The 26,588-nt window shown below is 40.1% G+C and overlaps 1 protein-coding gene across 4 annotated transcripts in view; it reads right to left on the bottom strand.

The window, feature by feature from the left end:
- Window positions 1-26,588, bottom strand: part of TEK (TEK receptor tyrosine kinase) — a 124,302-nt gene that overhangs the window by 72,812 nt on the left and 24,902 nt on the right. For all 4 annotated transcript variants that reach the window (XM_033237520.1, XM_033237518.1, XM_033237519.1 and 1 more), the window contains exon 2: window positions 129-440. In XM_033237520.1, the coding sequence (XP_033093411.1) occupies window positions 129-440 (312 nt within the window). The remainder of the gene's footprint in view (window positions 1-128; window positions 441-26,588) is intronic.

The following is a 26,588-nucleotide window of genomic DNA, read 5'->3' as shown; positions in this document are numbered from 1 at the left end:
GGCAGGCAGGATCGTCAAGCTCTACACTCAGGTAGCACATGCCCTGCCCCTGAGGGAGCAGCTACCAAACAAAAGGTATGTGTGTGCCTCAGTGGGCCTCATCTGCCCAAAACTTAGGGGCATGTTACCTTGTTGACGCATCTTCATGGTTCGTATCCTTATTGCCTCTCCTCGAACTCGCCCTTCACAGAAGTAAGCACCATTGATCTTACTAGCCTTTTCTCTCTTCCAAACAACTTTTTTAGCCCATTCTCTGGTCACATCTTGAGTAACTTCCAGTGGATCCTGGTGCTGGTTCATTAAGGCTTCAAAGTCCCTTCCTATGATGATGGGCTCATGGGGGTGCCACCCAGAGGCAATGCAGGTAAGAGATGTTTCGGCATCAGAAACAAGAGGTAGGGAATTGATCAAGATCAAGTCCATGGCACCTTCCACAGTTCCTAAAAGAGAGAGAATAATGTATGACTAAGGCTATTAACACAACCCCATAGGGTAAACTGGTGCTCACAAAGCCTTGTCTTAAAAAAGTTGTGTGAGTATTCTTTCTACAATGCTATTCTGATCATGTGTGTGTGCCTATCTTCCACTGGACAAAATCCAAAACTCTTTACCAAGGCATCAAGACCCTTCATCAGTTAAATCCTGCTAATGTCCCCTGCCCCACTGCATACCCTAGTTGCAATGGACTACCCATTATTCCCCCAACAAGCAAGCCATGCACTAGACATAGTTGGGTATTCAGGAAATGTATGTTGTATTAAGATGAATTAATAATAATGATATTATAATCATTATTCATTATATTTAATTATTAGTTATTAATTGATGCTAATGTGATACTGTCACAATAATAAAGTATTCTGAAGAAATATATCAACTACATAAACTTATGCCTTATAGATTCTCATTTTGAAAGAATTGCTCAATTCCACATTAAATACCTCAAGATAAATGATAGACAGTGACTAAGTGAAGTCTGCATTTCCCTCATTTACTCCATCAGGATGGGCCTCATTTACTCCATCAGGACTCTTGTAAAGATTAAATAAGATAAAATACATAACTTGCCAACCACTCTGTCTGTTATATATTGCATACTCGGTGATTATTATTTCATTTCTCTTTATACTATTTCCTGAACACTTAGTCCCAAACCTTACCCTCTCCCCAAATGTAAAAATAAAACCTCGCCCAAACTTTAAATTTTATTTTATGAATTTGTTCTGTAAATGAGGAAGTACACTTTTAAAAAGAAAATCCTCTCATGTTATTTTCTCACATTTCTCTTTCTCTCTCTCTCCCCTCCCCCCCCCCACTCCCATCACTTTTTTGATTTCTTTTTTTTTTTTTTTTTTTGAGACGGAGTCTCGCTCTACTGCCCAGGCTGGAGTGCAATGGCCGGATCTCAGCTCACTGCAAGCTCCGCCTCCCGGGTTTACGCCATTCTCCTGCCTCAGCCTCCCGAGTAGCTGGGACTACAGGCGCCCGCCACCTCTCCCGGCTAGTTTTTTGTATTTTTTAGTAGAGACGGGGTTTCACGGTGTTAGCCAGGATGGTCTCGATCTCCTGACCTCATGATCCGCCCGTCTCGGCCTCCCAAAGTGCTGGGATTACAGGCTTGAGCCACCTCGCCCAGCCCACTTTTTTGATTTCTAAAGGTTCTAACATGAGCAGATAGAGTCTGTGCCTATTCTCTCCTCTTCAAATGTGGAAATATCAGGGATGGAAAATGTTCTCTAGCTCCAGTGATGGTTGGCTCTCAAGTCTGCATAAAACAATCAGGAGACTAGAAAGAGCAACTGAGTGATGAGGGCCCAACTAGAGTCTCAGAGACCTTTGTGTAGAAGTGATTCAAATAAGCTACATGTAATCTTATTGAATACCCATTAAATTCAGCAACTCTGTGAGGTATGCACCATTATCTCAATTTTAAATATGAAGAGATGAAGGCTCAAAAGATTGAGCAGCTAGTTTGATTTTCCACAGCTATTGAAGGCAGAGCTGGGATTCAAATGCTCACTGGTCTTTCAGTCCTTGGATACAAGATGCTGTTTCCTACCTCAAAGCCGTTGCTGTTCCTTCTGCCTGGAATGCTTTTCTCCACTCTTGGCATAGCCACCTTCTGCTTGTCCTTTGGGTCTCAGCTTAAGTGCCACTTTGTCATAGAAGACTTCTCTACCTGCCTTATCTGTAATACCTATACACTCTCATCCCATTGTCCTCTAATTTGGCCTCCTGGTTTATTCATAATGATTACCATAATTTGTGAATATTTTATTTACTCTCTAAATGGTAAACTCCAAATGTTCTGTATATGAACAGGAATTTAGGAATTGGTTTACATGGAATATTCTCCCTAATCTCAACATATAGAGGACTTAAGTGTTTGTTGGATGAGTGGATGGATGGATGGATGGATGGATGGATGGATGGACAAATTTTATTTCAGATCTGCTTGATTCAAGTCCATCCATTTACTTGGCTTCCCATTCTAGAATAAGGTTAAAAATGAAAGTGTGGGCTGGTTGCAGTGGCTCACGCCTGTAATCCCAGCACTTTGGGAGGCCAAGACAAGCAGATCACCTGAGGTCAGGAGTTTGAGACCAGCCTGGTCAACATGGTGAAATCTTGTCTCTACTAAAAATACAAAAATGAGCTGGGTGTGGTGGTGGGTGCCTGTAATCCCAGCTACTCAGGAGGCTGAGACGGGAGAATCGCTTGAACCCAGAGGCAGAGGTTCCAGTGCTGCACTCCAGCCAGGGCAACAGAGAGCAAAATTCTGTCTCAAAAAAACAAAAAAAAACCCCAAAGTACTCCCCCGAGTCTGAACTGACCTCCTTGCCCATATTTAACTGTTTTGACAGCTACTGAGTTTATAGGGGAAAAAACATTACAATTTTTGCAAAATGCCAGAGAAAAGTGTTCAATGACTGCTGAGCGGTTTAGGCTATTTTTCATTTACCAGAATTTTTGAGCACCTACTTATGTCAAGCATTGTACCTGATATAAAGTCCTCATACAATTTGTTTTTAATGGCAATTGCCAGTGTTTACTGTATTCAGTGATGTTTTGAGGATAATCTTGGTACAAATTAAACCTTTATCTGAATGATTAGGAAGAAAAATTTCAAAGTCAAGTCTTCATATAAGCAGGAGTTACAGCTGCATTTTATTGTAATATTAACTCATTACATGGGATTGAGGGAGAAAATCTCCACTAGAATGAGTTCCCAAGCCTGGCCTTGAAGCATCCATTTTATTTCTAGCCTCATTGGTAACTTTTAAGATCTCAGGACAGAGAATACAGGTTAATAAAAATATTGAAAGAGAGGATGAGCTACAAAACCTAGCAGTGGAATTACAGCCTCCAAAAATAACACCAGCACGCACCTCCCCTTCCTCGTACATACCCAGGCCTGACTCTGAGTGAACACCACCTCATCTCTTACACTCACACATTCCAGGCATGTTCCAGAAAGGGTCATCAAGAGGAAGGAAACACTGTAATTCTTTCAACTCCAGTTCAATCCAGCCCCATTTCTAGGGCCAGTCGAGAGTCTTGCCAAAACCACAGGATCTGCTCGGAACTCACAGCACTGGCAGTGGCCGGGGTTTATTTAATAGCTTTAGGAAATAATAGAAAATGCAGTTGATTGGAAAAGACAACCACACTATATGTAAACTGTTTCTGGGTATGGTTCTAGTTTCTTTTTCCTCTTGCTCCTTTCAGAGATCTCCCTTTACTTTCCGTGACAGAAAAGGAAATTGTGGCCTCTGGGAGTCTGGACTTGACTATACTTCGCTTCCCTTGTTCAGCGTGCTGGTTAACAAAGCCCTCTTCCACCAGCCAGCGCTCTGTCCTTTGTAACACCATTTACAGTATCAGAAGGCTCTTCTATGTGAGCTTTGGGTATAAGAAGACATACCTAACAGCTTCCTAGGATGGATCTTGAAAATCGCCTGCTTAGTTTTCTTAAAACAAGAATCTATAGCTGTATTTGCTAGTATCTGCCTAAAGAATTTCTAGAAGGTGACACATAAAAATAAGAACAATGATGACCTATTGGGGGGAACTAGGTAGTTGGGGCACAATGGTAAAAGGAAGACTTTTCACTATACGTTTGTGTGTACTGGCTTTTGAACAATGTGGCTATTATTCGCACATAAAAATTAAATGTAAACAAAATGTCATGGCCCATTCCTTAAAAAGGGGCAGCTGGAGGCTGGGCATGGTGGCTCATGCCTGTAATCCCAGCACTTTCGGAGGCCGAGGCAGGAGGATCACCTGAGGTCAGGGAGGGATAACATTAGGAGAAATACCTAATGTAGATGATGGGTTGATGGGTGCAGCAAACCACCATGGCACGTGTATACCTATGTAACAAACCCGCACTCTCTGCACATGTATCCCAGAACTTAAAGTGTAATAAAAATAAATAAATAAATAAATAAATAAATAAGAGAGAGAGAGAAAAAGGGGCAGCTGGAAAAGAATCAAGAGCCATGGACATATATGTCCCTTTATGTCTCATCCTTCATCCCTATACCCACTCCAGATCTCAAATTACATCCAAATAATGCATTTTTCTCTTTCTCTCTTCTTTAATAATAGGAAATGTGATGTTATCTCACAATGCTGAAAAATAAAGGAGTTAAAACTTAATGCTGAAAAAAAAAAGTAGGCAAACAGCCTTTCAGAGAGAATAGAGCAGAGGCTCGACGACAATGAGTACAACTGTGATCAGTGGCTTCTTGAAAGAGTTCTGCTGCGGACACTATGAAAGGCATGGCTGCAACTGCATATCTGGTGCCACTCAAGAAATTTTCCATTAGGAACATTTCTTGAGAATCATTGTCAGAAGACAGATCCTATCTGGGCTCATGCCAATATCAACCTCTCTGCTTAATACCCTTTCTTACATTACAGCACTGTCCTCTCCAAATCATGCTGGGGACGGATAGTGAGTTGTTTCATCACAACCATATCTAAAGGGCTCTGATCAAATTCATTCATAGTTTAATTCATATTTCTATCATGAAGGCTAATAACTTGCTAAAACAAGATGCATATTTAATATCACACATCTTATATGTTTTAGAGATTAATGCTATTTTTCCTTAACAAAGATCTCTCAAACACTTTTTCTTTTTTTGAGACGGAGTCTCGCCCTGTCGCCCAGGTTGGCATACAATGGCACGATCTCGGCTCACTGCAACCTATGCCTCCTGGGTTCAAACGAATCTCCTGCCTTAGCCTCTCGAGTAGCTGGGATTACAAGTGCCCGCCACCATGCCCAGCTAATTTTTTTTTGTATTTTTAGTAGAGGTGGGGTTTCACCATGTTGGCCAGGCTGATCTCGAACTCCTGACCTCGTGATCCGCCTGCCTCGGCCTCCCAAAGTGCTGGGATTACAGATGTGAGCCACCACACCCAGCCTCAAACACTTTTTCAATGTTTGCATAAAAGTGTGTCCTTGTTTATAAGGAAATACTTAGCATTGTGGCATGACGTCTGCCAAGTTAATAACCAGGCATCACAACTGAAGCACAACAATGTTCTAAAATGTTTTGCTCACTGTATTTTCTGTGTGCTATATTGAACAGTATCTAATCTTTCTTAGTAGCGTCTTCTCACTAAACCTTATTATGCTGAACTCAATGTTGTTTAACTCTAGTTTTTATATTTACATTTTCTTGTATTCAATATTGCTATGAATAATGGGCCATTAACTAAGACATGGGAATATTTTTACTTAAAAATAGTTACAGAAATGATTGTGGGCCTGAATCAACACCCATATAATAGAATTTAATTACATTAGAAATTAGAGACAGAGCCATGTTAAACTGTGTTTAAAGGAACTATAATTTCTCATTTTCTAAGAAGGTGCTCCAGAAGTTTCTGAGAGTGGGAGAAGTGAAATCAATAGAATGGACTCCAGACCCACACCCTCACCCACTCCCAGTGAGCTGTTCAACTTTTTATTTTATTTTTTGGGGGGCTTCATATAAGATTTCATTTGAAAGAAAAAAATTTTCTTAATTAAAAACATAAAACCTCAAAGGTCACGAATTTTCATTTTTTCACAGAGGAAAGGGATGAAAGGTTAAACATATCAATGAAAATACACTCCACTACAGCACAACAGTTAGATTTTTTTTTCCCCACGTTCCAGTTCAGATACAGCTGCAGATAATGAAGTTCTGATTTACCCAGCTCCCTGATCTTCGAAGTGTTCACAAGCTAGGACAAAATTTTAGGCAGGTTAAATTATTGCACCGCAGGCTTACTCCCTTGTGCTTCTTATTACCTCAGAATTGTAGTATTGAGTGGAATTCTGCTAATGTGTGTTTGGAATAATGCATCACATCTTCAGAACAACTAACTGTATGGTTTCTTGGAAATTTGGTATTAGCTATGTTTAAAATTTTTCAAAGGTGTTCATGGTCATTTCATCTTTGTAACAGAAGTAGATATCTTAAAGTTCTAAATAGTTGAAATACCAATTAGCACTTCCTTGGCCAAAGGCATTTCAGGAATCAGAGAACTGGCAATGAACTGAAAAGGTCTGAGTCAAAAGCATTTCTGGAATTAAGGCCGTGGCAATGAGCCGAAGAAGCAAAGACAACTCCCAAACTATCCAGGATATTTGGCGAAATTGTTTGGATTTTAGTTTAGGTTTATTTGTTTTTTGTTTTTGCTGTCCTGAAAAAGAAAAATTCTCTTCAGTTCAAAAAACACTCATTAAATTGTTTATATGTCCATTCATTCATTTACCAAGCAGGCTGATTGCATGCTCCCCCTGTGCCAAGTACTACACTTGGCGCTGGAGATACAGCAATTAATAAACAACCTTCTCGTAGCTTATAGGCAAATGTGGGAGACAAACATGGAAAATGAATCACATAAACACATAAATACAGATAGGTACTGAGAGAATTACAAGATGCTTATGAGACACCATAATGGTAAACTTCATCAGATTTGACTGTTTTGGAGGAGGGTTTGTGAACTTTTGGCCTAAAGAAAAGTTGGGATTAGCCAGGCAAAGCAAGAGAGAGCCAGGCAAAGCAAGATCAGAAAAATCTTCCCCAAAATGGTAATTACTGAGCAGTAGTTACTCATTTTTCAAAGATGAGTTTTTAGTAGGACTTACTTCTAGAATGTTCTTTCAGTATCTTAAAGTTGCTACTAATTTCTTTTTGTTGGGCCCTAAGAACTACCAGCACTATTCCTCTGTGTCAACCCTGCGTTAAAGTATTTTCAGTATCTTTTCAGCATTCTCGTCTCCCCTGAAGAAATCCAGTTCCCAGGCATGTTTCCAATACTTTAATCCTTTTTTATTCTCCGTCATCCTTTTGTGTATGTAGTAAGTCTCTGAGCAATAATTTCTTCCTCCAGATTCCTTCCAAGAAGATATTGGGCAGCTAACAAGGAGATACCAAAATGCACAAGACTGGAAATCACTATAGGAAGTTGCTAACTTTTTATTGCATAGCTGGGAGTTCAGAGTTATCTAGGGGCATCCTGGATGTGACTGGGCTGTGACTCTCTAACAACAAACTCCTGTTCTCACCCAGGAGTTGTACCATGCCAGTTTCCCCAAAGGCCATGCCCGTTTCCCAACCCTGCTTTCCAGCCAAATGGGACCCTTTGTCTGTCTGCTGGAGGGAATGGCATCCTCTCCCCACCTTCAAATGCCGGAAAGTTTCCATCTAGGCCAAATAACACATGTGTTGTTAGAATGAGGATCAGTCAGCTGGCAGGAAACGTTTTCTTTCCAGGGAATAGACGGAGTATCCACACAATGAGACTTTATTGAACATTCTTTTATATGCAAACTCCATTCTGTGAGGCAGTGGGGGTGCAGGAAGCATGGTTCCATCGAATCAAGAATTGTTTACACCGGAAGAGGTTTTTACAGATTGCTTGGTGCAAGCCTCACACTTTATTTTTTTGAGACAGTGTCTTGCTCTGTCACCCAGGCTGCAGTGCAGTGGCGCAGTCACTGCTCACTACAGCCTCGAACTCATGGGCTCAAGTTACCCTCCCACCTCAGCCTCCTGAATAGCCAGGACTACAGGCATACAACACCCCTGCCCCCAGCTAATCTTTAAATTTTTTGTAGACATGGGGTCTCACTGTGTTGCCTAGACTGGTCTCAAACCTCTGAGCTCAAGTGAAGCTCCTGCCTTGGCCTCCCAAAATTCTGGGATTACAGGCATAAGCCAACATGCCTGGCCAAGCCTTACACTTTATAACAGGCAATCTGAGGCCTATAGAAAAGAGACCTGTTGGTGATTGCACAAAGGGTAGTGGTAGAGCCAGCCCTCATGTGCTGATTTTTCTCCAGCGCCCTTTCTGTCACCCCAGAGTAGCAGTGTTAACAGCCAAGTCCTTAGCGTAAGGGAATTTGGAATGTATACACATCTGGCAGAAGGGCACCTGGAGAATCCTGGAGTTTGGTAGAAATTGGAAGAAGAGAAAAAAAGACTTTGAGGAGAGGTGGTTAAAAAGCTAGAACAGGTATAGGACAGAGAAACTGAGACTATCTAGAGAGGAGTTTTGGCCACCTTACAGATTCCCCTAAGCCTGGCAGTGCTGCTTCATAATCTTCCCTATTCACTTTGTCTCAAGAGTGGGATGCTCTCTAAATGCACCATGTTTATCAGCACCAGGATACCTGGTATGGGAGAAATGCATCTTTGGAACCAGGCCACATTTTTCTGGGCTCTTCTCCTGATTCAATTACCTGCCAAGTTCCCATCTACCCTTATGCTGCTCAAAGACGTGCATACCCACACCCACAACTAAGCATATCTATCTTCCAAGACAGCACTGCACAAAACTCTGTCTCCTCAGTGCCCTGTTCTTCTGCTCCCAACAGAGAAGGCAATTTGACTGACTTGCCTGCACAAAGAGGAGAATCAGCAAGAATCGCTCAAAGTGACAATTCACTGAGAACTACTGGAGGAGCAAACCAAAGAAATGAGTGTATAATGGAAGAAATTCAGGATGATATTTGCTAAGAGGAGACTGACAAAAGAAGTCACCTAGCCTTCCAAGTAGGCCTGAGATTATACTATATAGACAAGGAAGCTGACAATTTTTATTATATAATACATAATAAAAACAAGGCTAAGTGCTTTACAAACATTGTCCACTTGAATTCTCACACTATTGAAGGAAAGCATTTACACTCAATTTTATAGGTTAAAAAACCCTGAAATTCAGGAATGTTTAAGGATATGCCCAAGGTCACATAAGTAGAAAGATAGAATTTGAACCTATGTCTCACTGATAATAAGTTCCATTGCTACCTACCATGCTTTAGTCTACACACCATCTAAAAGTCAATTTTGCCCCTCGCTGTATCTCTAACAATGAGTACAATGCCTGGTTCATAATAGGTATTCCATAAATATTGATGAATGAATAAATAAATAAATGAGTTAGACTGGCCTTCAGTGAATGAATTCATTCAATAAAAATTTACTTAATTATTACTATGGGCTGGGCTCTGTGCTGCTTTCTGTGGGTCAAGAAAAAAAAAAAATACGGTTTCTGCCTTCAAAAAGTTTACATTCTGGCCATCCAATGTCATGAAGAAAAAACACTGACAGATTTGATCACAGAAAAGTCAAAACCTTCTATATAGCAAAAGATTACATAAATGAAGTTAAATGACCAAGTAGAAAAATACTGTTACATGTAAAACTTAAGGAGTTAATATGTATAACATATAAAGAAATTTCATAAGTCAATGAACCAATAGCAGTTCACAGAGAAGGAAACACAAATAGCCAATTGCAGTAGATTCAAGAAAAAAGTGGTCACAATATTTTGCATTTCACTCCATCAAGAAGTGGTGTCTCTTTTTTCATCTCTTGAATCTAGGCTTGGCCACGGGACTTCTTTTGATCAATGGAGAATTAGCCAATGTGGCATAAGCAGAGGCTTGAAAAGTGCTTGCCCACTGAGCTCTCCCACTGGGCTTGCACTCTCTTGCTGCTCTATGGAACCTTGAGGCCATTATGAGGAGAAGCCCAGACTAACCTGCTCAAGGATGAGAGACCAATCCAGCTTAAGCCAGAGTTTCCCAGATGACCTACAGAAGCATAAGTCATAATAAATGTTTGCTGTTTTACTATGTTTTGGATGCCTTGTTACTCATCAAAAGCCAATACATTCGTAACATGTGAAAAGTGGAAAAGATGTTTAACCTGACCACAGATCTCAAAATACAAACTAAAAAGACATCTCATTATTTGCCTATCAAATTGTCAAAAATGGAGAGGGTCATAATATCTGGTGCTGGCTGTTAAATAGAAATATCTATATTGTTGATGGGCAGTGTAATTAGTAAAACATGTTTACAGGACGTGCTTGCAATATCTACAATAATTGAAAAGTTACATAAAAGCTAACCCTAATTCATCACTCATATATCAGGCACTACTCTAAATATGTCTCACATAATAACTCAATCCTCATAGCAATCTAGGGAGTAGTTACTATGACTGTTTCCATTTAACAGAAAAGGAGACTAAGACAAAAAGAGATTAAATACCTGGTGATTGTTACACAGCTAATTTGTAGCAGAGCTGAGACTGAAATTTAGGCGGACTGGTTCCACTTCATTCTTTCAACAATTAAACTATATTATACCATCTCACATCAAAAATGTCTAACAATCCAATAAAGTTGTTCTTTTCAACAAGTAATATTGGAACAGTTGGACATCAATATGCCAAAAAAATGCCCTAACCTAAAACCACCCATGTATACAAAAATTCACTAAAAATAAATCATGTAAAACATTAAAATACAAAACTTTTGGTATATAGAAGAAAATCTTCATGACACTGTAGTTAGAAAGTGATTGTTAGCTATGACACCAAAAATTAGCTGTCACAGACACCGTGAATAAAAAAGAAATTGATACGCTGAATTTTATTAAAATTTAAAACTTTAGTCTATGGAAGACATTGTTAAGAAAATAAAAAGACAAACTACAAACTGGGAGAAAATATTTGCAAATCACATATCTGGCAAATAACTTGCCTCAAGAATGCATAAAAAGCTCTCAAAACTCAACAGTAAGAAAACAACTCAATTTTCTTAAATGAGCAAAAGATTTGAGACACTTCACCAGAGAAAATATATGGAAGGCAAATAAGAACACAAGAAGATGTTTAACCATATGGAAATGCTAAGTGAAACCACAGTGAGGTGCTGCTACAAACCTATTAGAACAGATCAAAAAAAAGAAAAGAAAAAAGAAAACCTGATAATACCCAGTGCTAGATAGAATGTATAGCAATAGTAATTCTCGCCTATTGATGGAAGTAATGTAAAATGGGTGGTATAGCCACTGTGGAAATTGGTTGAACAATTTCTTATAAAGTTAAACATACACTTACGTATCACCCAACAATCCCACTTGTAGGCATTTACCCTTCAGAAATGAAAATGTATATTCATACAAAGAATGTTGGCCAGGCGCGGTGTTTCGTGCCTGTAATCCCAGCACTTTGGGAGGCCGAGGTGGGTGGATCACGAGGTCAGGAGATCCAGACCTCCTGGCTAACACGGTGAAACTCCATCTCTACTAAAAATACAAAAAATTAGCTGGGCATGGTGGCCGTCACCTGTAGTCCCAGCTACTCGGGAGGCTGAGGCAGGAAAATGGCATGAATCCAGGAGGTGGAGCTTGCAGTGAGCCGGAGGTTGCAGTGAGCTAAGATTGCGCCACTGCACTCCAGCCTGGGTGACAAAGCGAGACTCCCTCCCCGGAAAAAAAAAAAAAAAACAATGTTTATAGCAGCTCTATTTATTCATAATCACCCCAAACTGGAAGCACCCAAATATCCTTCAGTGGATAAATGCATAAACAAGCTATAGTATATCCATGCTACTTAACAATGAAAAGAAAAAAAACTATTGCTACTTGCAACAACAACATGGCATTATGCTGAGTGAAGAAGCTAAAATCATCCTCTACCTACTGTCCGACTGCATTTATATGACATTCTAAGAAAGGCAGGCCTGTAGGGATGAGACCAGATGAGTGGCTGCCAAGGATTAGGGCTGGGAGAAATGTGACTACAAAGGGGCAGCACAAAAAAGATTTTTGGGGTGATGGTACTATTCTGTATTCTGATCGCTGTTCTTAGTGGCAGATACGTGAGTGTATGTGTTAAAACTCATAGAGTTGTATATACACAAAAGCCAATTATACTGTAGATTAATTTTAACAATTATAATAAAACTGTATCTTTCATATTTACCAGGAAAAATATGCAAAGATATGGCAAGGATATTCATTGCAGCATATAGCCACAAATTATAAACAAAATAAAGTTCATCAACTTTAGAAGCATGTCTAAATAAATAATGGTACATACATATTATAGAGTATTATAAGTTTGCGTGAGCCTTGAAATGTAAAGCAAAGAAAACAAGAACAGTATGGTGACATCTAAGCCTAGAAGTCATACACCAACCTGTTAACAGTGATACCTGTTGCTGACCAAATTGGCAGGCACATGAGGGTTGAGGGAAGAAGCAGCATAGAAGATACTCACTTATTGTTTTGCATGCTTAGTTTTGTATTTCATTTCTTCTGTAATTTTAAAATAAAGATTTTTATTTATAGGAAGGCACACACAACTAATCTAATGACACTGTTCTAATTAAATATTGACATGTTTGTCTCCTTCCTTAGACAGTGAGCTTTCTGTCTTCAATGCCCCAGCACCAAGCACTGTGTTCGACAGACTACATATTTTAAATATATGTGAGTTGAATTGGAACAATCCTAGCAGTAATTGAAAGTAATGCATCTTAAACCCAGGCAACTATTTCGTGAATTACTAATTGCCTGACATGGTTAACAGGACAGCAGGGTCATGAAGAACTTTGGTCTTGAAGTTCTTAGTTTCCTCATGTGTAAAACAGGGCAATAGCTTCTAAATCACTGATTTCTGTGTAAAAGACTATTTGTATTATCATGGCACACAGCCAGTTTGATCAAGCAAATCTGTGTGAAATTACGGTCTGTGTCAGCCTCAGAGGAAGACTTTTTAAAGTCGTCTCGGAGCTAAGACACCCTTAGAAGGAAGGACGGCTCATGGCTTTGTGTCCTGCTGTGTCCCTACCCTCCCTCACACTTCAAACCCACATGGGCAGGAAACAGGCCGATCGAGAGCTAAGGAAGAGTTCCTGTGTTTCCTTCAAGAGTGCTTTGATTCTTGCCCCCTTTTTTACAGGGCTGACCTTACCAGGAGACCAGTTCTCTGCACGTGCAAGCAATTCTGGAAAAGCAGTTTCACAACCAGCCTGGCAGTGTGGTGGCAGCCATGGGAAGATCAGGGGCTGTTTGGAGATGAGCATATGAAGTTGCTCCTTGGGCCTTTGCCAATTGAGTCTCAGGGAGACCACTCACTTAACCTAACCTAAAGAGCCCCATAGGTGTCTCTAAGCCCAAAAACCCCCTCTCACATTTTCTTCATCTTTAAAAGTATGTGCACAGTTGATACTCTCTTCCTGGCAACACTGTCTTGTGGAATTCTCTTTGTTCAACCTGACAATGAAATATACTCTCCCAATATTTTGCTCAAAGAATTCTCTTTTCCCTTCCCTATATGTTGCTTCTCTTCCCTCTTGAACAGGACAGGAGCTCTATGTTCTGAAGCATAATTCTCCGGCTCACTAGAGGGGACATATTCTTAGCTCAGTGCTGGAAGAGGGCTCAGAGGCCCTCCAGCCTTGTACCATTTAGTTTAGGAATTGCTTTACTATAATTTTGGAATTGATTGTCTTCCAGGCCATATGTGAATTATTTCTGTGATTGTGTGCCACCTATTTGGGAAGTAGCTTGTCTGATCACACTCCCTCACCTCAATTTAAAAAAAATCCTGTGGGCTTCCAAACAACAGATACATTTGCCAGGTGGAATTATGTCTGTTTTTCCTCTATCAAACTGCAGGCCGAAATGTCTCAAGGGTCAGAGGCTTATGTGCATTCCTCAAGAGAGAGTTCTTGAGAAACTTTAGGTGTAAATGTATTAAGTGTAATCCCCATGGGCCCCTACCAGTCCCCATATTCATTCCAATGGCAGTAACATCATTCCAAACACATTCGGAGCTCTTCTTTACGAATCATCCGTAGCGTCTTCGCATGAGCTACACTCTTTACATATTAGCCTTTTCTTTTTTTTTTTTTTTTTTGAGACAGAGTCTTGCTCTCTCTCCAGGCTGGAGTGCAGTGGCATGATCTTGGCTCACTGCAAGCTCTGCCTCCCGGGCTCAAGCAATTCTCCTGCCTCAGCCTCCCAAGTAGCTGGGACTACAGGCACGCACCACCATGCCCAGCTAATTTTTGTATTTTGAGTAGAGAGAGGTTTTCACCATGTTGGCCAGGATGGTCTTGATCTCTTGACCTCGTGATCTGCCTGTCTCAGCCTCCCAAAGTGCTGGGATTACAGGCATGAGGTACAGTGCCCAACCTCTTTTCCATTTTTTCATGAACTATACTCCCTGTCTGCATTGCCTTCCTACAACTCTTCTCTCCACATTCAACTGGCTAACTCCTGCTCAGCCTTCAAGACTTGGCTCATGCTTTTCTCTACCCTGGGAAACCTGCCAGATGCCACATGGAAGGGGTTATGTTTTACCGACTATATAAACTTGGTAGCCAGTAGGTATGGCAATATGATAGGCCACGATCCTATATACAGAGGCTGCCATGCATTTCGTCACACTAATGGCTTAGGAAAACAACTCCTCCTTTATCTTCCTATGTAAGCAATGTAGATGTATATATATATGTTGTTCTGGAAGCAAGGAGACAGAGCCTATCTGTGCAGTCACTTGAGGAAAAGCCATACAAAACATGAAAGCCAGAGAGGCAACTTCATTAAATGTTCAAATCAGATATTCTGGTCACGGGCTGGGTCTATTCTTAAGTCACATTTAGTACACAAATTTAAACATCACAGTGTATGAGTCTCACTTGCTAAAACCAGGCTGTTTCTTGGCTCTTGCTCTTCTCTTCATTCTGACAAGGTGTGCCCCTCTCTGGCTGCTCTCCTCCCTTCTCCACTCAACCCTGGATCCATGATGGCTACCTATGTCCCACTGAGTTCAGGCAATGGAAAGTGCCAGCAGGACACACAAGGATGGAAGGACAGTGTGGTCAGGCTATTTATTTTCCCAGCTCCATCTCTGTTGAGCCATCTACAGAAGCCACAGTTCTGACCGACAACCCTCTCCTGCCAAAGCTCTCTCTAGGTTCAATCACTGCTCCCTCTCCTGGTGCTTTTAGGTCTCCCTATACTCATTTCAAGCAACACTCACAAACAGATAACACCATGCTTCCTGTGGGTTGATAAAGAAATAGAAGCCCAGCTTTGTACAAGCTCCCTCAATCTTGAAGCACTCTCTTTGGGTACCTCCCTAGACTGGCTATTTCTTTAAAGAGCAGTGTGCAGATCACTACTATCAAGTGTTTGCTAGTTATGTTTACAATAGCAGTGTTTCAATGACACATAAATAGTTACAAAAATCATTAACAGTAGCTATAACTTACTAAGTAGCTACCACAGTCTAGTTACTTTACATGCATCGTTTTTAATGAGTTCTCATAACCACCATATGAAATAGACATTATACCTCCATACCACGGATGAGGAAACTGGCTTAGACAAAATAAGCAACAGTAATAACTAAAGGAGATCTCAAATGTAAAACATCCGGAACAGTGTTAGAATTCATAACTCTTCCTTTTTCCTAACAAAGTTGGGCACAGTAGCTTCTCCATATGCATTGTTTGACTGGGAACCCCTTTGCCTTAGTACTTTGATCATCTCAGTAGAAACACAAGTACTCTCTGGACCACATGTAAGACTATGAATCTAAAATAGCAGATTTCTCTTGGATCTCATTTCCCATTCACCCTCCTTGCCAAAACTCAGCAAGTGGCTATGGCCTTAGCCCAGAAATTATGGCCTGACCAGTGCTACGGAAGTCCCCATTTCCGTTTTCACAGTGATCTCACCAACTTTCAGGACTTTGCTTAGCACCTGTTCCAAATCTAGGTCTCTAATTCTGTCTTCCCAACAATAAATGCATGTTATGAAAGTGCCTGCTGGACACCTAGATAGGTATCTCAAATGCAGCATGTCCAGTAAGAACTTAGCATCTTCTCTCCTCTCAACCTTCACTCTTTCTCTCATTGGAGCTTCAAGATTCACCTTCACAAGTACAGATGCTTAAAAACTCCAAGTTATTGTCAACAACTCTGTCACTGCTAACATCCAGTCCATTGTCTGTCCATTTTAGCTCTGTATTGTCCCTCACATTCCTTTTCATAGCCTCATCATCTCACTTAAACTACTGCAAACTTTTACCTTTGGTCTTCTTAGCCCCCAACTCCCTGCAAGCTTTCCTTTCCTGGACATTGCTGACATTATTTCTCCTGCCAAGGATGCCCTTCTCTACACATATTTATCTGCTGAAGTCCAATCTCTTCCAAGATGCAGCTGAAATCTCAATGGTAATAGGGATTTATGTTCTGTTACTTTGCACAATTCAAAAAAATAAAGTTTAAATGTGCAGACTGTTATAACTAAAAATCCAAACCCATTACACCTGTTTCTTCTTTAATTAAAGAAAACAAAGGATTTTAAAACACACCAATGTTAGGTCATACTTAATTAATAGCATCATTTAATGGAAGCATATCCTTTTAATTCTGAAGTCTAGACCTCAGATTTAAAATGTCATTTGTCTAGCACCCTTGTCAGTCTCTTCCAACTTCCCAATAAAAACGAGAAAATATTTTTAAAAATTGTAACTACAGTGCTAACCAAGTAGTCAATAGACTTATTGTCACATCTAGTAACCATAAAGGCCAATGGAATTAGACTGAAAAATGTATTTTCATCATTAAAGTATATTTTAAGTCAAAGTTCCTCTTGAAAATATCCACAGAAAAAAGTAACATAGATCTCAAATTTCACAGTAAATTAGCAAAGACTTGGAACAGAAAAGGAAGGATGAAAGTTACAGTATGCAGAGTTCCTCATTGACACATGAGTGTTCAAAATATGCTTTCACTATTTAATATTAGAAATACAGAAGTATAGGTTAAATAGCACGTTTGAAAAACTTGAAGGTGGCCATTAATAAAATAAAAAACAGGACGTATACATCAAAATGACTAGGGAAGATAAATGTAAACAAAATATAAGCCAAATAAGCAAAAGAAAGAAAACAAAAACCAAAAAGGAAAAACAGGAAAGTGTAAAAAAAAAAAAAAGTATAAAACAATATGTCAGAAGTTAAGATTGACTGTCATTTATCATTTAAAGGTAAATGCTTAAAATGACCTATAGAAAGACAAATACTCTTAGACTGCAGAAGACAATTAAATCACCAGGCGCGGTGGCTCACGCCTGTAATCCCAGCACTTTGGGAGGCCGAGACGGGTGGATCACGAGGTCAGGAGATCGAGACCATCCTGGCTAACACGATGAAACCCCGTCTCTACTAAAAAATACAAAAAAGTAGCCGGGCGAGGTGGCGGGCACCTGTAGTCCCAGCTACGCCGGAAGCTGAGGCAGGAGAATGGCGGGAACCCGGGAGGCAGAGCTTGCAGTGAGCTGAGATCTGGCCACTGCACTCCAGCCTGGGCGACAGAGCAAGACTCCGTCTCAAAAAAAAAAAAAAAAAAAAGAAAAGAAAATTAAATCTTCCAAGATGACGCTTGTGGAACATTCACTTAGAACAAAAATCATAAAATCTTAAAAACAAAGAGATAGGCAAATAATTTAATGAATAAATTAGAAGAAAAAAGGACCGATAAAAGAATGAAGAAAGAAAAGAAAGCAAAAATAATACTAGTTTCAGACAAGGTAGAACTCAAGATTAAAGGCATAAAGTGGAACATAGTCTAATAGACATCATAGTCTATTATATTATGTTGCTAGAAAGTAAAATGCACAATGGAGGCGTAATAGCTATGTATCTTTGTGCTCCAAATCATATAGTATCAAATATATAAAGGAAAAACTGTTAAAAGTAAAACAATGTAAGAAAAGCATAATAGTTTTGGAAGAGAGCATCACACCACTCCAATTTTAACAGATAGACTAAAAATCAAACATACCATTTAAATAATTATAAAGACACGTATATCTTTATATAACACATATATAAGACCTATATGTCTTTATAATTACGTATATAGACAGTGGAGCAACACATTCTATAGGTGTCAAGGTTACAAAGATCAGTGCAATTGTATATAGACAAAAGGACTCTTGGCAATCCTTTAAATAACCCATAAAGGAAAATGTGGATATATATCATTTATCCACCAATGAAAATAGCTAGGTTTTCCTCCAGCAGTAGAAGAGATCAATGTTTTTTTGTTTTTGTTTTTTTTTTCTTTTCTGCTAATGTAAGTTTCACAGACAGATCCTTGTTTCTTAGGGTGAGAACCAGATAAAGTGGTGTTCAGGAACCGGACAGCATAAAAAGTATATATGCCTCCAAACATGGTGAGCGTATGAGAGACCACAAGAATTGGGACTGAGCTCAGCATGGGGCATATGAAGTGAAAGGGCAAGTGAAATCACCTGCATTGTTTATATTATGTTTATTTTCTACATGTTTTAGATCAAGAATTATATAGTAGAATTTGCCTAACTTAAATAAGTTTGGTGTTGCTCAAAGGTGAAACTCAACCTGGACCAACCAATTAAAATGGACACTGATCTGAGCACCAGGAAATGGATCTGAAAAACCCTGATGGGCTAGCGTTAATCCTTTCACTGCTGAATTATTGGGAAGTCTAGAGAGCCTAAGGTAGGGGGACTGGGGAAGCCAAGGTGGCAGGACAGGGGGAACACAGGAGGCCCAAGCAGCAGTTATTTACCAAATCATACACAATTATTTCACTCTTTTAACAACTAATACAGACAAACTAGTAAACAAAAGTGGAATATCAACCCTGCTGTTACTCCTGCTATGCTATACGTACATACATTCTCTCTCCCTCTCCCTCGCAACTCACTGAAGCCCAACAAAGGAAATTTTCCCTACAATATTCTCAAACCACAACAAAACAATCCCACACCACAACACAGTAAATCAAGCCTTACAATATATTGTTGAACAACAACAAAAAAAAGAAAACCAACTCCTTAAAAATCATAAAGCTGTCAGCCAGGTGTGGTGGCTCACACCTGTAATCCCAGCACTTTGGGAGGACGAGGTGGGCAGATCACCTAAGATCAGAAGTTCTAGACCAGCCTGGCCAACATGGTGAAACCCCGTCTCAACTAAAAATACAAAAATTAGCTGGGCATGGTGATGCACGCCTGTAATCCCAGCTACTCAGGAGGCTGAGGCAGGATCGCCTGAACCCAGGAGGCGGAGGTTGCAGTGAGTTGAGATTGCACCACTGCACTCCAGCCTGGGTGACAGAGTGAGACTCAGTCTCAAAAAAAAAAATTGTAAAGCTGTCTTCCAAATAATTAATTCTCAGAAAAAAATCAAATGTAAAAAGACATGATTTCTAGAAAATAAAAAATAAGAATCCTTTTTTTTTTTTTCTTTTTTGAGATGGAGTCTCACTCTGTTGCCCAGGCTGGAGTGCAGTGGCGTGATATCGGCTCACTGCAACCTCCACTTCCCAGGTTCACGCCATTCTCCTGCCTCAGCCTCCAGAGCAGCTGGGAGTACAGGCGCCTGCCACCACGCCCCAGTAATATTTTTGTATTTTTAGTAGACACGTGGTTTCACTGTGTTAGCCAGGATGGTCTTGATCTGCTGACCTCGTGATCTGCCCGCCTCGGCCTCCCAAAGTGTTGGGATTACAGGCTTGAGTCACTGTGCCAGTCCAAGAATCCTACTTTCAAAACTGCTACAATTAATCTAAAACATTATATAGCCGTCCCTTGGTACACGCAGGGGATTGGTTCCGGGGCCACTTGTGTACAACCATATTCACACATACTCAATTCCTGTAGTCCACTCTAGTAACCCACATATACAAAAAGTTGGACCCATCTGTATATATGGGTTTCAGATTCTGTGAATACTGTACTTTCCATCTGTGGTTGAAAAAAAGCTGGGTGTAAGTGGGCCCATGAAACTCAAACTTGTCAAGTGTCAGCTGCAGTTTTAAATACTTTACTTATTACTGAATGTAAATACATCAAGAACTCTGCTCAAGAAACAGTTTTAAAAGTGAGATGTGAAGCCAGCAGGACTTCCTGGGTGGAGTGGGGACTTGGAAAACTTTGCTGTCTAGCTAGCGGATTGTAAATGCATCAATCAGCACTCTGCAAAAACACACCAATCAGCGCTTTGTGTCTAGTTAAAGGATTCTAAATGCACCAATCAGTACTCTGTAAAATGGACCAATTGGCTCTCTGTAAAATGGACCAATTAGCAGCATGTAGGCGGGGCCAAATAAGGTAATAAAAGCTGGCCACTTGAGCCAGCAGTGGCAAGCTGCTGGGGTCCCTTTCCGTGCTGTGGAAGGTTTATTCTTTGGCTCTTCACAATAAACCTTGCTGCTGCTCACTCTTTGGGTCCAGGCTACCTTCATGAGCTGTAACACCACGAGGGTCTGCAGCTTCATTCCTGAAGTCAGCGAGATCATGAACCCACCGGGAGGAACAAAAAACTCTGGACGCGCCACCTTTAAGAGCTGTACACTCACTGTGAAGGCCTGCGGCTTCACTTCTGAAGTCAGTGAGACCACGAACCCACCGCAAGGAAGAAACTCCAAACACATTTGAACTTCTGAAAGAACAAACTCCGGACACACCATCTGTAAGAACTGCAACACTCACCACGAGGGTCTGCGGCTTCATTCTTGAAGTCAGTGAGACCAAGAACCCACCGGAAGGAATAAATTCCGTACACAAAAGAACTAATACAACCAGGAAAGTCAGAGAGAAAAAAATAAAGCTAACTAAAGAGAAAAATGAGAATTCTAAAAGATGGTCCTTGGTGTGGGTAGAATTCACAATAGTGAGCCTCTGAGATCTCTTTGTAACTAAAATTGAGAGTAAAACAAGAGGTAAAATAGCTCTTGTTAAGAAGATGCTTTAATCATAGGAAGATTCTCAGCTAAGTTTAAAAATATATATAAGGCCAGGGGCGGTGGCTCAAGCCTGTAATCCTAGCACTTTGGGAGGCCGAGACGGGCGGATCGCGAGGTCAGGAGATCGAGACCATCCTGGCTAACACGGTGAAACCCCGTCTCTACTAAAAACTACAAAAAACTAGCCGGGCGAGGTGGCGGCGCCTGTAGTCCCAGCTACCTGGGAGGCTGAGGCAGGAGAATGGCGTGAACCCGGGAGGCGGAGCTTGCAGTGAGCTGAGATCCCGCCACAGCACTCCAGCCTGGGTGACAGAGCGAGACTCCGTCTCAAAAAATAATAATAAATAAATAAAAATAAAAAAATAAAAAATATATAAAATGATTTTTATTAGGAAATATAAATTCCTAAAGTTGAACTCAAAAAGTAAAAAGCCTAACTCATCTCACCAAAAAACCACAGGGCCGGCTGGTTTTGCTAATGAGTTTATGTAATTTAAGAACTTTTTAAAAATGTAGATATCTGTTCTTTTAAGCTGGTATAATTCTGTTACTTAACCTAAAATACCTGAAAAAAGAAGACTACTCCTTATATTACATGTGAAAAATCAAAAATCCCAAATGAAATATTAGCAAATTATTTCATCAATCTATTAAATGATTTATCTTCTATAGATACTAGGGTTTATCCCCAGAAGGCAAGAATACTTTAGTAAATCACAGTTATAATAGCACAATGTGAAATGTATAGGGTCCATATGAAAATATCCATGAAGTTTTATCAAAGGATAAAGATTTAGGCCAGCCGCAGTAGCTCACACCTGTAACCCTAGCACTTTGGGAGGCCGAGGTGGATGGATATCAAGGTCAAGAGATCGAGACCATCCTGGTGAACATGGTGAAATCCCATCTCTACTAAAAATACAAAAAAATTAGCTGGGCATGGCGGTGGGCGCCTGTAGCCCCGGTTACTCAGGAGGCTGAGGCAGAAGAATCGCTTGAACCCAGGAGGCAGAGGTTGCAGTGAGCCAAGATCACGCCACTGCACTCCAGCCTGGGTGACAGAACAGGACTCCATCTCAAAAAAAAAAAAAAAAGATAAAGATTTAAAAAGATGGAGAGATGTTTTATGCTCTTTAGTAGAAAGGTAGAACATTGGAAAGATAATTCTTCCTAAATTCATTCATAAATTTAACATAATCCCAATCAAAATTCTAATGGATGGCACAAAAGGAAAGAGAAGAAAGGAGAATGAGCAAGCAATACCATGTGCAGCTGAAGGACTTGAAGTGACTGAAGTTGTTTGCATTGCTTCTGTAGAAACTGATTCTTTGTCTCCAATCGTCAGTTCATTGTGTTGTACTCACAATACTCACAAATGTATGTCAGCCCCTGTGTCTCTGTATTAATTATTGTGTCTGTATGTCCATCTATACCTGTGTGTCTGTCTGGGGGTGAAGAAATTGTTCCTATTCTTAGTTTTAATTGAGGTAGAAGGCTGAGCTGCACATCTGGGTTGACACATATTTGAACGGAGAGGCACAAGAGTGAATGAATTAAATTAAATTGAAGCCACAGCTCAATGTCAGAGGTAACTACAAGAATGTTAAGTAGGAACTGGCACAGTGGCTCACACCTATAATCCTAGCACTTTGGGAGACCAAGGCGGGCGGATCACGAGGTCAGGAGTTTGAGACCAGGCTGGCCAACATGGTGAACTCCTGTCTCTATTAAAAATACAAAATTAGCTGGGCATGGTGGCATGCGCCTATAGTCCCAGCTACTCGGGAGGCTGAGGGAGAAGAATTGCTTGAACCCGGGATGGGGAGGTTGCAGTGAGCCAAGATTGTGCCACTGCACTCCAACCTGGGTGACAGAGAAAGACTCCGTCTCAAAACAAACAAAAAAAGAACGTAACTGCCCTGTGAATTCACAGAGGAAAACCTTGTAGAGGGCATTTGAATTCCGCAGGGAAGGATATAAAATTCAATCTTATCTAGAAAATATTAACAGTGGCTATCTCAGAATGATGGTATTGTACACACAGAACAAAAAGATAAACACTTTTAAAATTGAATCTTTTAGCAGGAATGCAAGTGACTTGTGCTCTGCACATTTTATCTTGGAATTTATATTAGCACCTTCATCATAGTGATGTTTTAAAGGCGTCCTCTCTGCTTCTAAGTGCCTGCGCAGTGCTATGCCTATCTCAGATCAGATTAAGGTGGAAGGCCAGAAAGCTTCAAGGTCGGAGTCCAGGGATTTAAGCCATCCTGAGTTTGAATTCTAGATCTGCCACTTACAATTTAAGTTACTTAGCCTCTGTGCCTCAGATTGGTCATCTGTAAAATGAAGCTGGTGGCACTTACTTCTAAGCATTTCCCTGAGGATGTATCAATGTATACATACATATGAAAAAAAATTGTAAATTTTATGGAGGCTGTATTAAGAGTATGTGGCAATGGTGGAACAGTCAATAAATGATTACAAAGACATGATAAAGGTGATGATGATTTGTGATTCCCTAAAATTGTGAGACGAATGAAGAGAAATAGGATTTCTTCCCCTGCAAAATAGTCTCAACTAGACCCTCCTAAGGTGGCAACCTACTCTACAGAGCCCATCACAAGGAAAAGCGAATGTTTGTGGTGGCCTTTTTTATCTTATATATAGAGAAAATGAGGTCTAAGGGTGGGCTAATGAATATCAACCAGCTCAAAAGTAATACACTAAGACAAGAATCTTTTATTTATTTTTTTTTTTCTTTTGAGACAATGTCTCACTCTGTCACTTGGGCTGGAGTGCAGTGGCACAATCTCGGCTCACTACAACCTCCACCTCCTGCGTTCAAGCGATTCTCCTGCCTCAGCCTCCCAAGTAGCTGGGATTACAGGCATGCACCACCACGCCCAGCTAATTTTTGTATTTTTAGTAGAGACAGGGTTTCTCCATGTTGGGCAGGCTGGTCTTGAACACTTGACCTCAGATGATCTACCTACCTCAGCCTCCCAAAGTGCTGGGATTATAAAAATTTATTACACACCCTTTTTGTTTCTTTTAAATCTAGTAATAGCCCAGAGAAGCAATACAAACATGGGCAAGAAATGAGCCACAGCAGCATACATATTTCTGAAAACTCAGACCTATATTCCTCCTATGTCCTGGTATTCTGAGCACATTGCTAAGGTTTCTCTTCTCTTTATTAGATCTTTAAATGGACTTGACTTCTAGGAGGGGATCATGAAAACAAGTTTTAGTTTATGGATTACTTAATGATGGTATCTGACTCTTTCTAAGGATGATACACATATATCATCTAGGGATACACTGGAAGATGAAGTTTGCCATGTACTCTAGGAACAGAAGTCTAAGATCTCTAGATTCAGAATTTTAAAATATGACTTTTAATACTCCTAATTTTGGCTCATAAAAGAGATAGAAACTAGGTTAAATTAATTTTAGTTCTTAGATTGTGTAATGTAGAATGTGTTCAAAGAAAACCAAAATTTTGCTGTGTTGTGTGACTGAAACTAAAACTTCGTTGCTGAGATTTGAGTGGTGAATTTCAAATTTTTAATGTCAACTTAGAAGGAAATAACTGTGCACACTCAATAGAGTCCCTAAACTCCTATAAATCCTTGAGTTTGTGGGCAGTACATCTCACAGAGTAAATGAGCTGATGTTAACTCTGTAATCCAAGTACATATAATGTTAATATGAATACAATAACAGTTCATCTACCTAAAACTTTGCTTTCTAGCAAACATGCTTAACCATATCACTGACAAAAATCAATGTCATAAAGTTTATGACTTAAAATGCATCCCCTCTACTAGAAGAGCCTGTCACTCAAACCTTCAATCTAAGCATTACCAGCCTTTACATACGAGCATGATTATCTGGTTTCCAGTCTACAGCCAATGGAAAATATAAATCAACTTTCCATGTCTCATAGTTCTGTTTCAAACCTGTACTTCTAATTACTATTGGCTTGGCCAGTAACTCCTCATACAGGACGCCTATCCATCACTTCCAGCTCTGGGCTGTCTTTGTCAGAGTAAATCCTACAACTTACGTTAGGGGTTCCCCAATGTGTTTTTATTTAAGCAGAGGTATCATTTTACCAAATTAATTATTATGTAGAAGTCAATATGTTACCTAAAGAAAAGTATAATTACTCTGGTTGAAGTTGGGGTAAAAATAGGGGTGAAGATCCCAGAGACGTCCAGGCATGGGCCTCACCCTCACCATCCATGACAGCCCCACAGATATCTCCTTTGGAACCCCTCGAGCGCCATAAAGCAAGTATGAAAGCCACTAGCTTGCAATCTAATAGGAGATTTACAGAAAGATGAGGCATGCACTAGCAATTGATCTGGACAATAAGTGGAAGACACTGGCTTTCAGGTTGGATATATCATATGGTCACTGACATGACAAACGAGGCTACGTTGGAAGATTGTGGAGGGCATCAAAAGGCTGTAGTCTTCACCTAACTCAAACTCAGCCGACTGTGGCTCTTAAAGCTTATAAGGAAAATAGTAAAGCGAAAAGCAAAAGACAGACTCTGAAGTACGTGACATTTTGAAAGACGCCCTTTTGATGCCAGAAATCCTTAGACCTTTCCAATTATGTCATGATCCTAAAAAATAAGCCATGACTTGTCCAGACTCTTTTCACTAACAAATATTGTATATATGACATTCTAATCCCATTTCTGATATTTACCCTCACACCTCTGCCCATTCCTTACTCCATCCTTCAGGGTTAAGTCTAAGTGATGAGAGGAGGTCCGGAGATAAGAAGGAAGTATTTGTTTCAGGCATTACTCAGTAACAATACGGCAGCTTCGGAAGACCTGGATTAGCTCTGTGACTTTACTATCCATGGGGTCTCTCTGGTTTATAGAGAATGATTCTATGGTTGAAACTGTTTTCCTCTTTTTTAGCTACCCCTACCATCATACAACAGAACATGTACAATTGTGTTTACGTTTAAAGATAATAATTACCAGATGTTTAAACCAAACAGCCAAATCTGTCTATCTCTCTGTCATCTCTCTATTTCTCCGTCTCTGTCTCCCTCCCTCTTGACAGCTACAGATATAGATTTCTTGTATCATTAAAGAAGCACAGTCGTTAACTCTGGTGACCTTACTTTTAAAAACATTTTTCTGTGTGTCTACATTTTCCCACCTGAACATAAACTATTTTTGTAATCAGAAAAACATATATATTTTAAGGAAGCTAAAGCACACAAATGCCACAGTTTGAAATAATTCAGGGTTTTCATTTTACAGTTTTTATTCCAAAACTTTAAAAATCAACTGAATACTATGAAAGAAACATTTCTCACGGTCTCTCCTTGTCTCATTTCAATAGGCCATCTGAATGCCTCAGTGTCCCAGTAAAAACATCCAGGGAAGACATTGTCTCTGGAATCTTTCTCCATAATAACACTGCATTAAT

This window comes from Trachypithecus francoisi, unplaced genomic scaffold (assembly GCF_009764315.1).
Source record: "Trachypithecus francoisi isolate TF-2019V2 unplaced genomic scaffold, Tfra_2.0 Lachesis_group16, whole genome shotgun sequence".
In the NCBI taxonomy this organism is placed as follows: Eukaryota; Metazoa; Chordata; class Mammalia; order Primates; family Cercopithecidae; genus Trachypithecus; species Trachypithecus francoisi.
The sequence above is the reverse complement of the archived record's forward strand: the minus strand, read 5'-3'. Positions and strand labels throughout refer to the sequence as shown.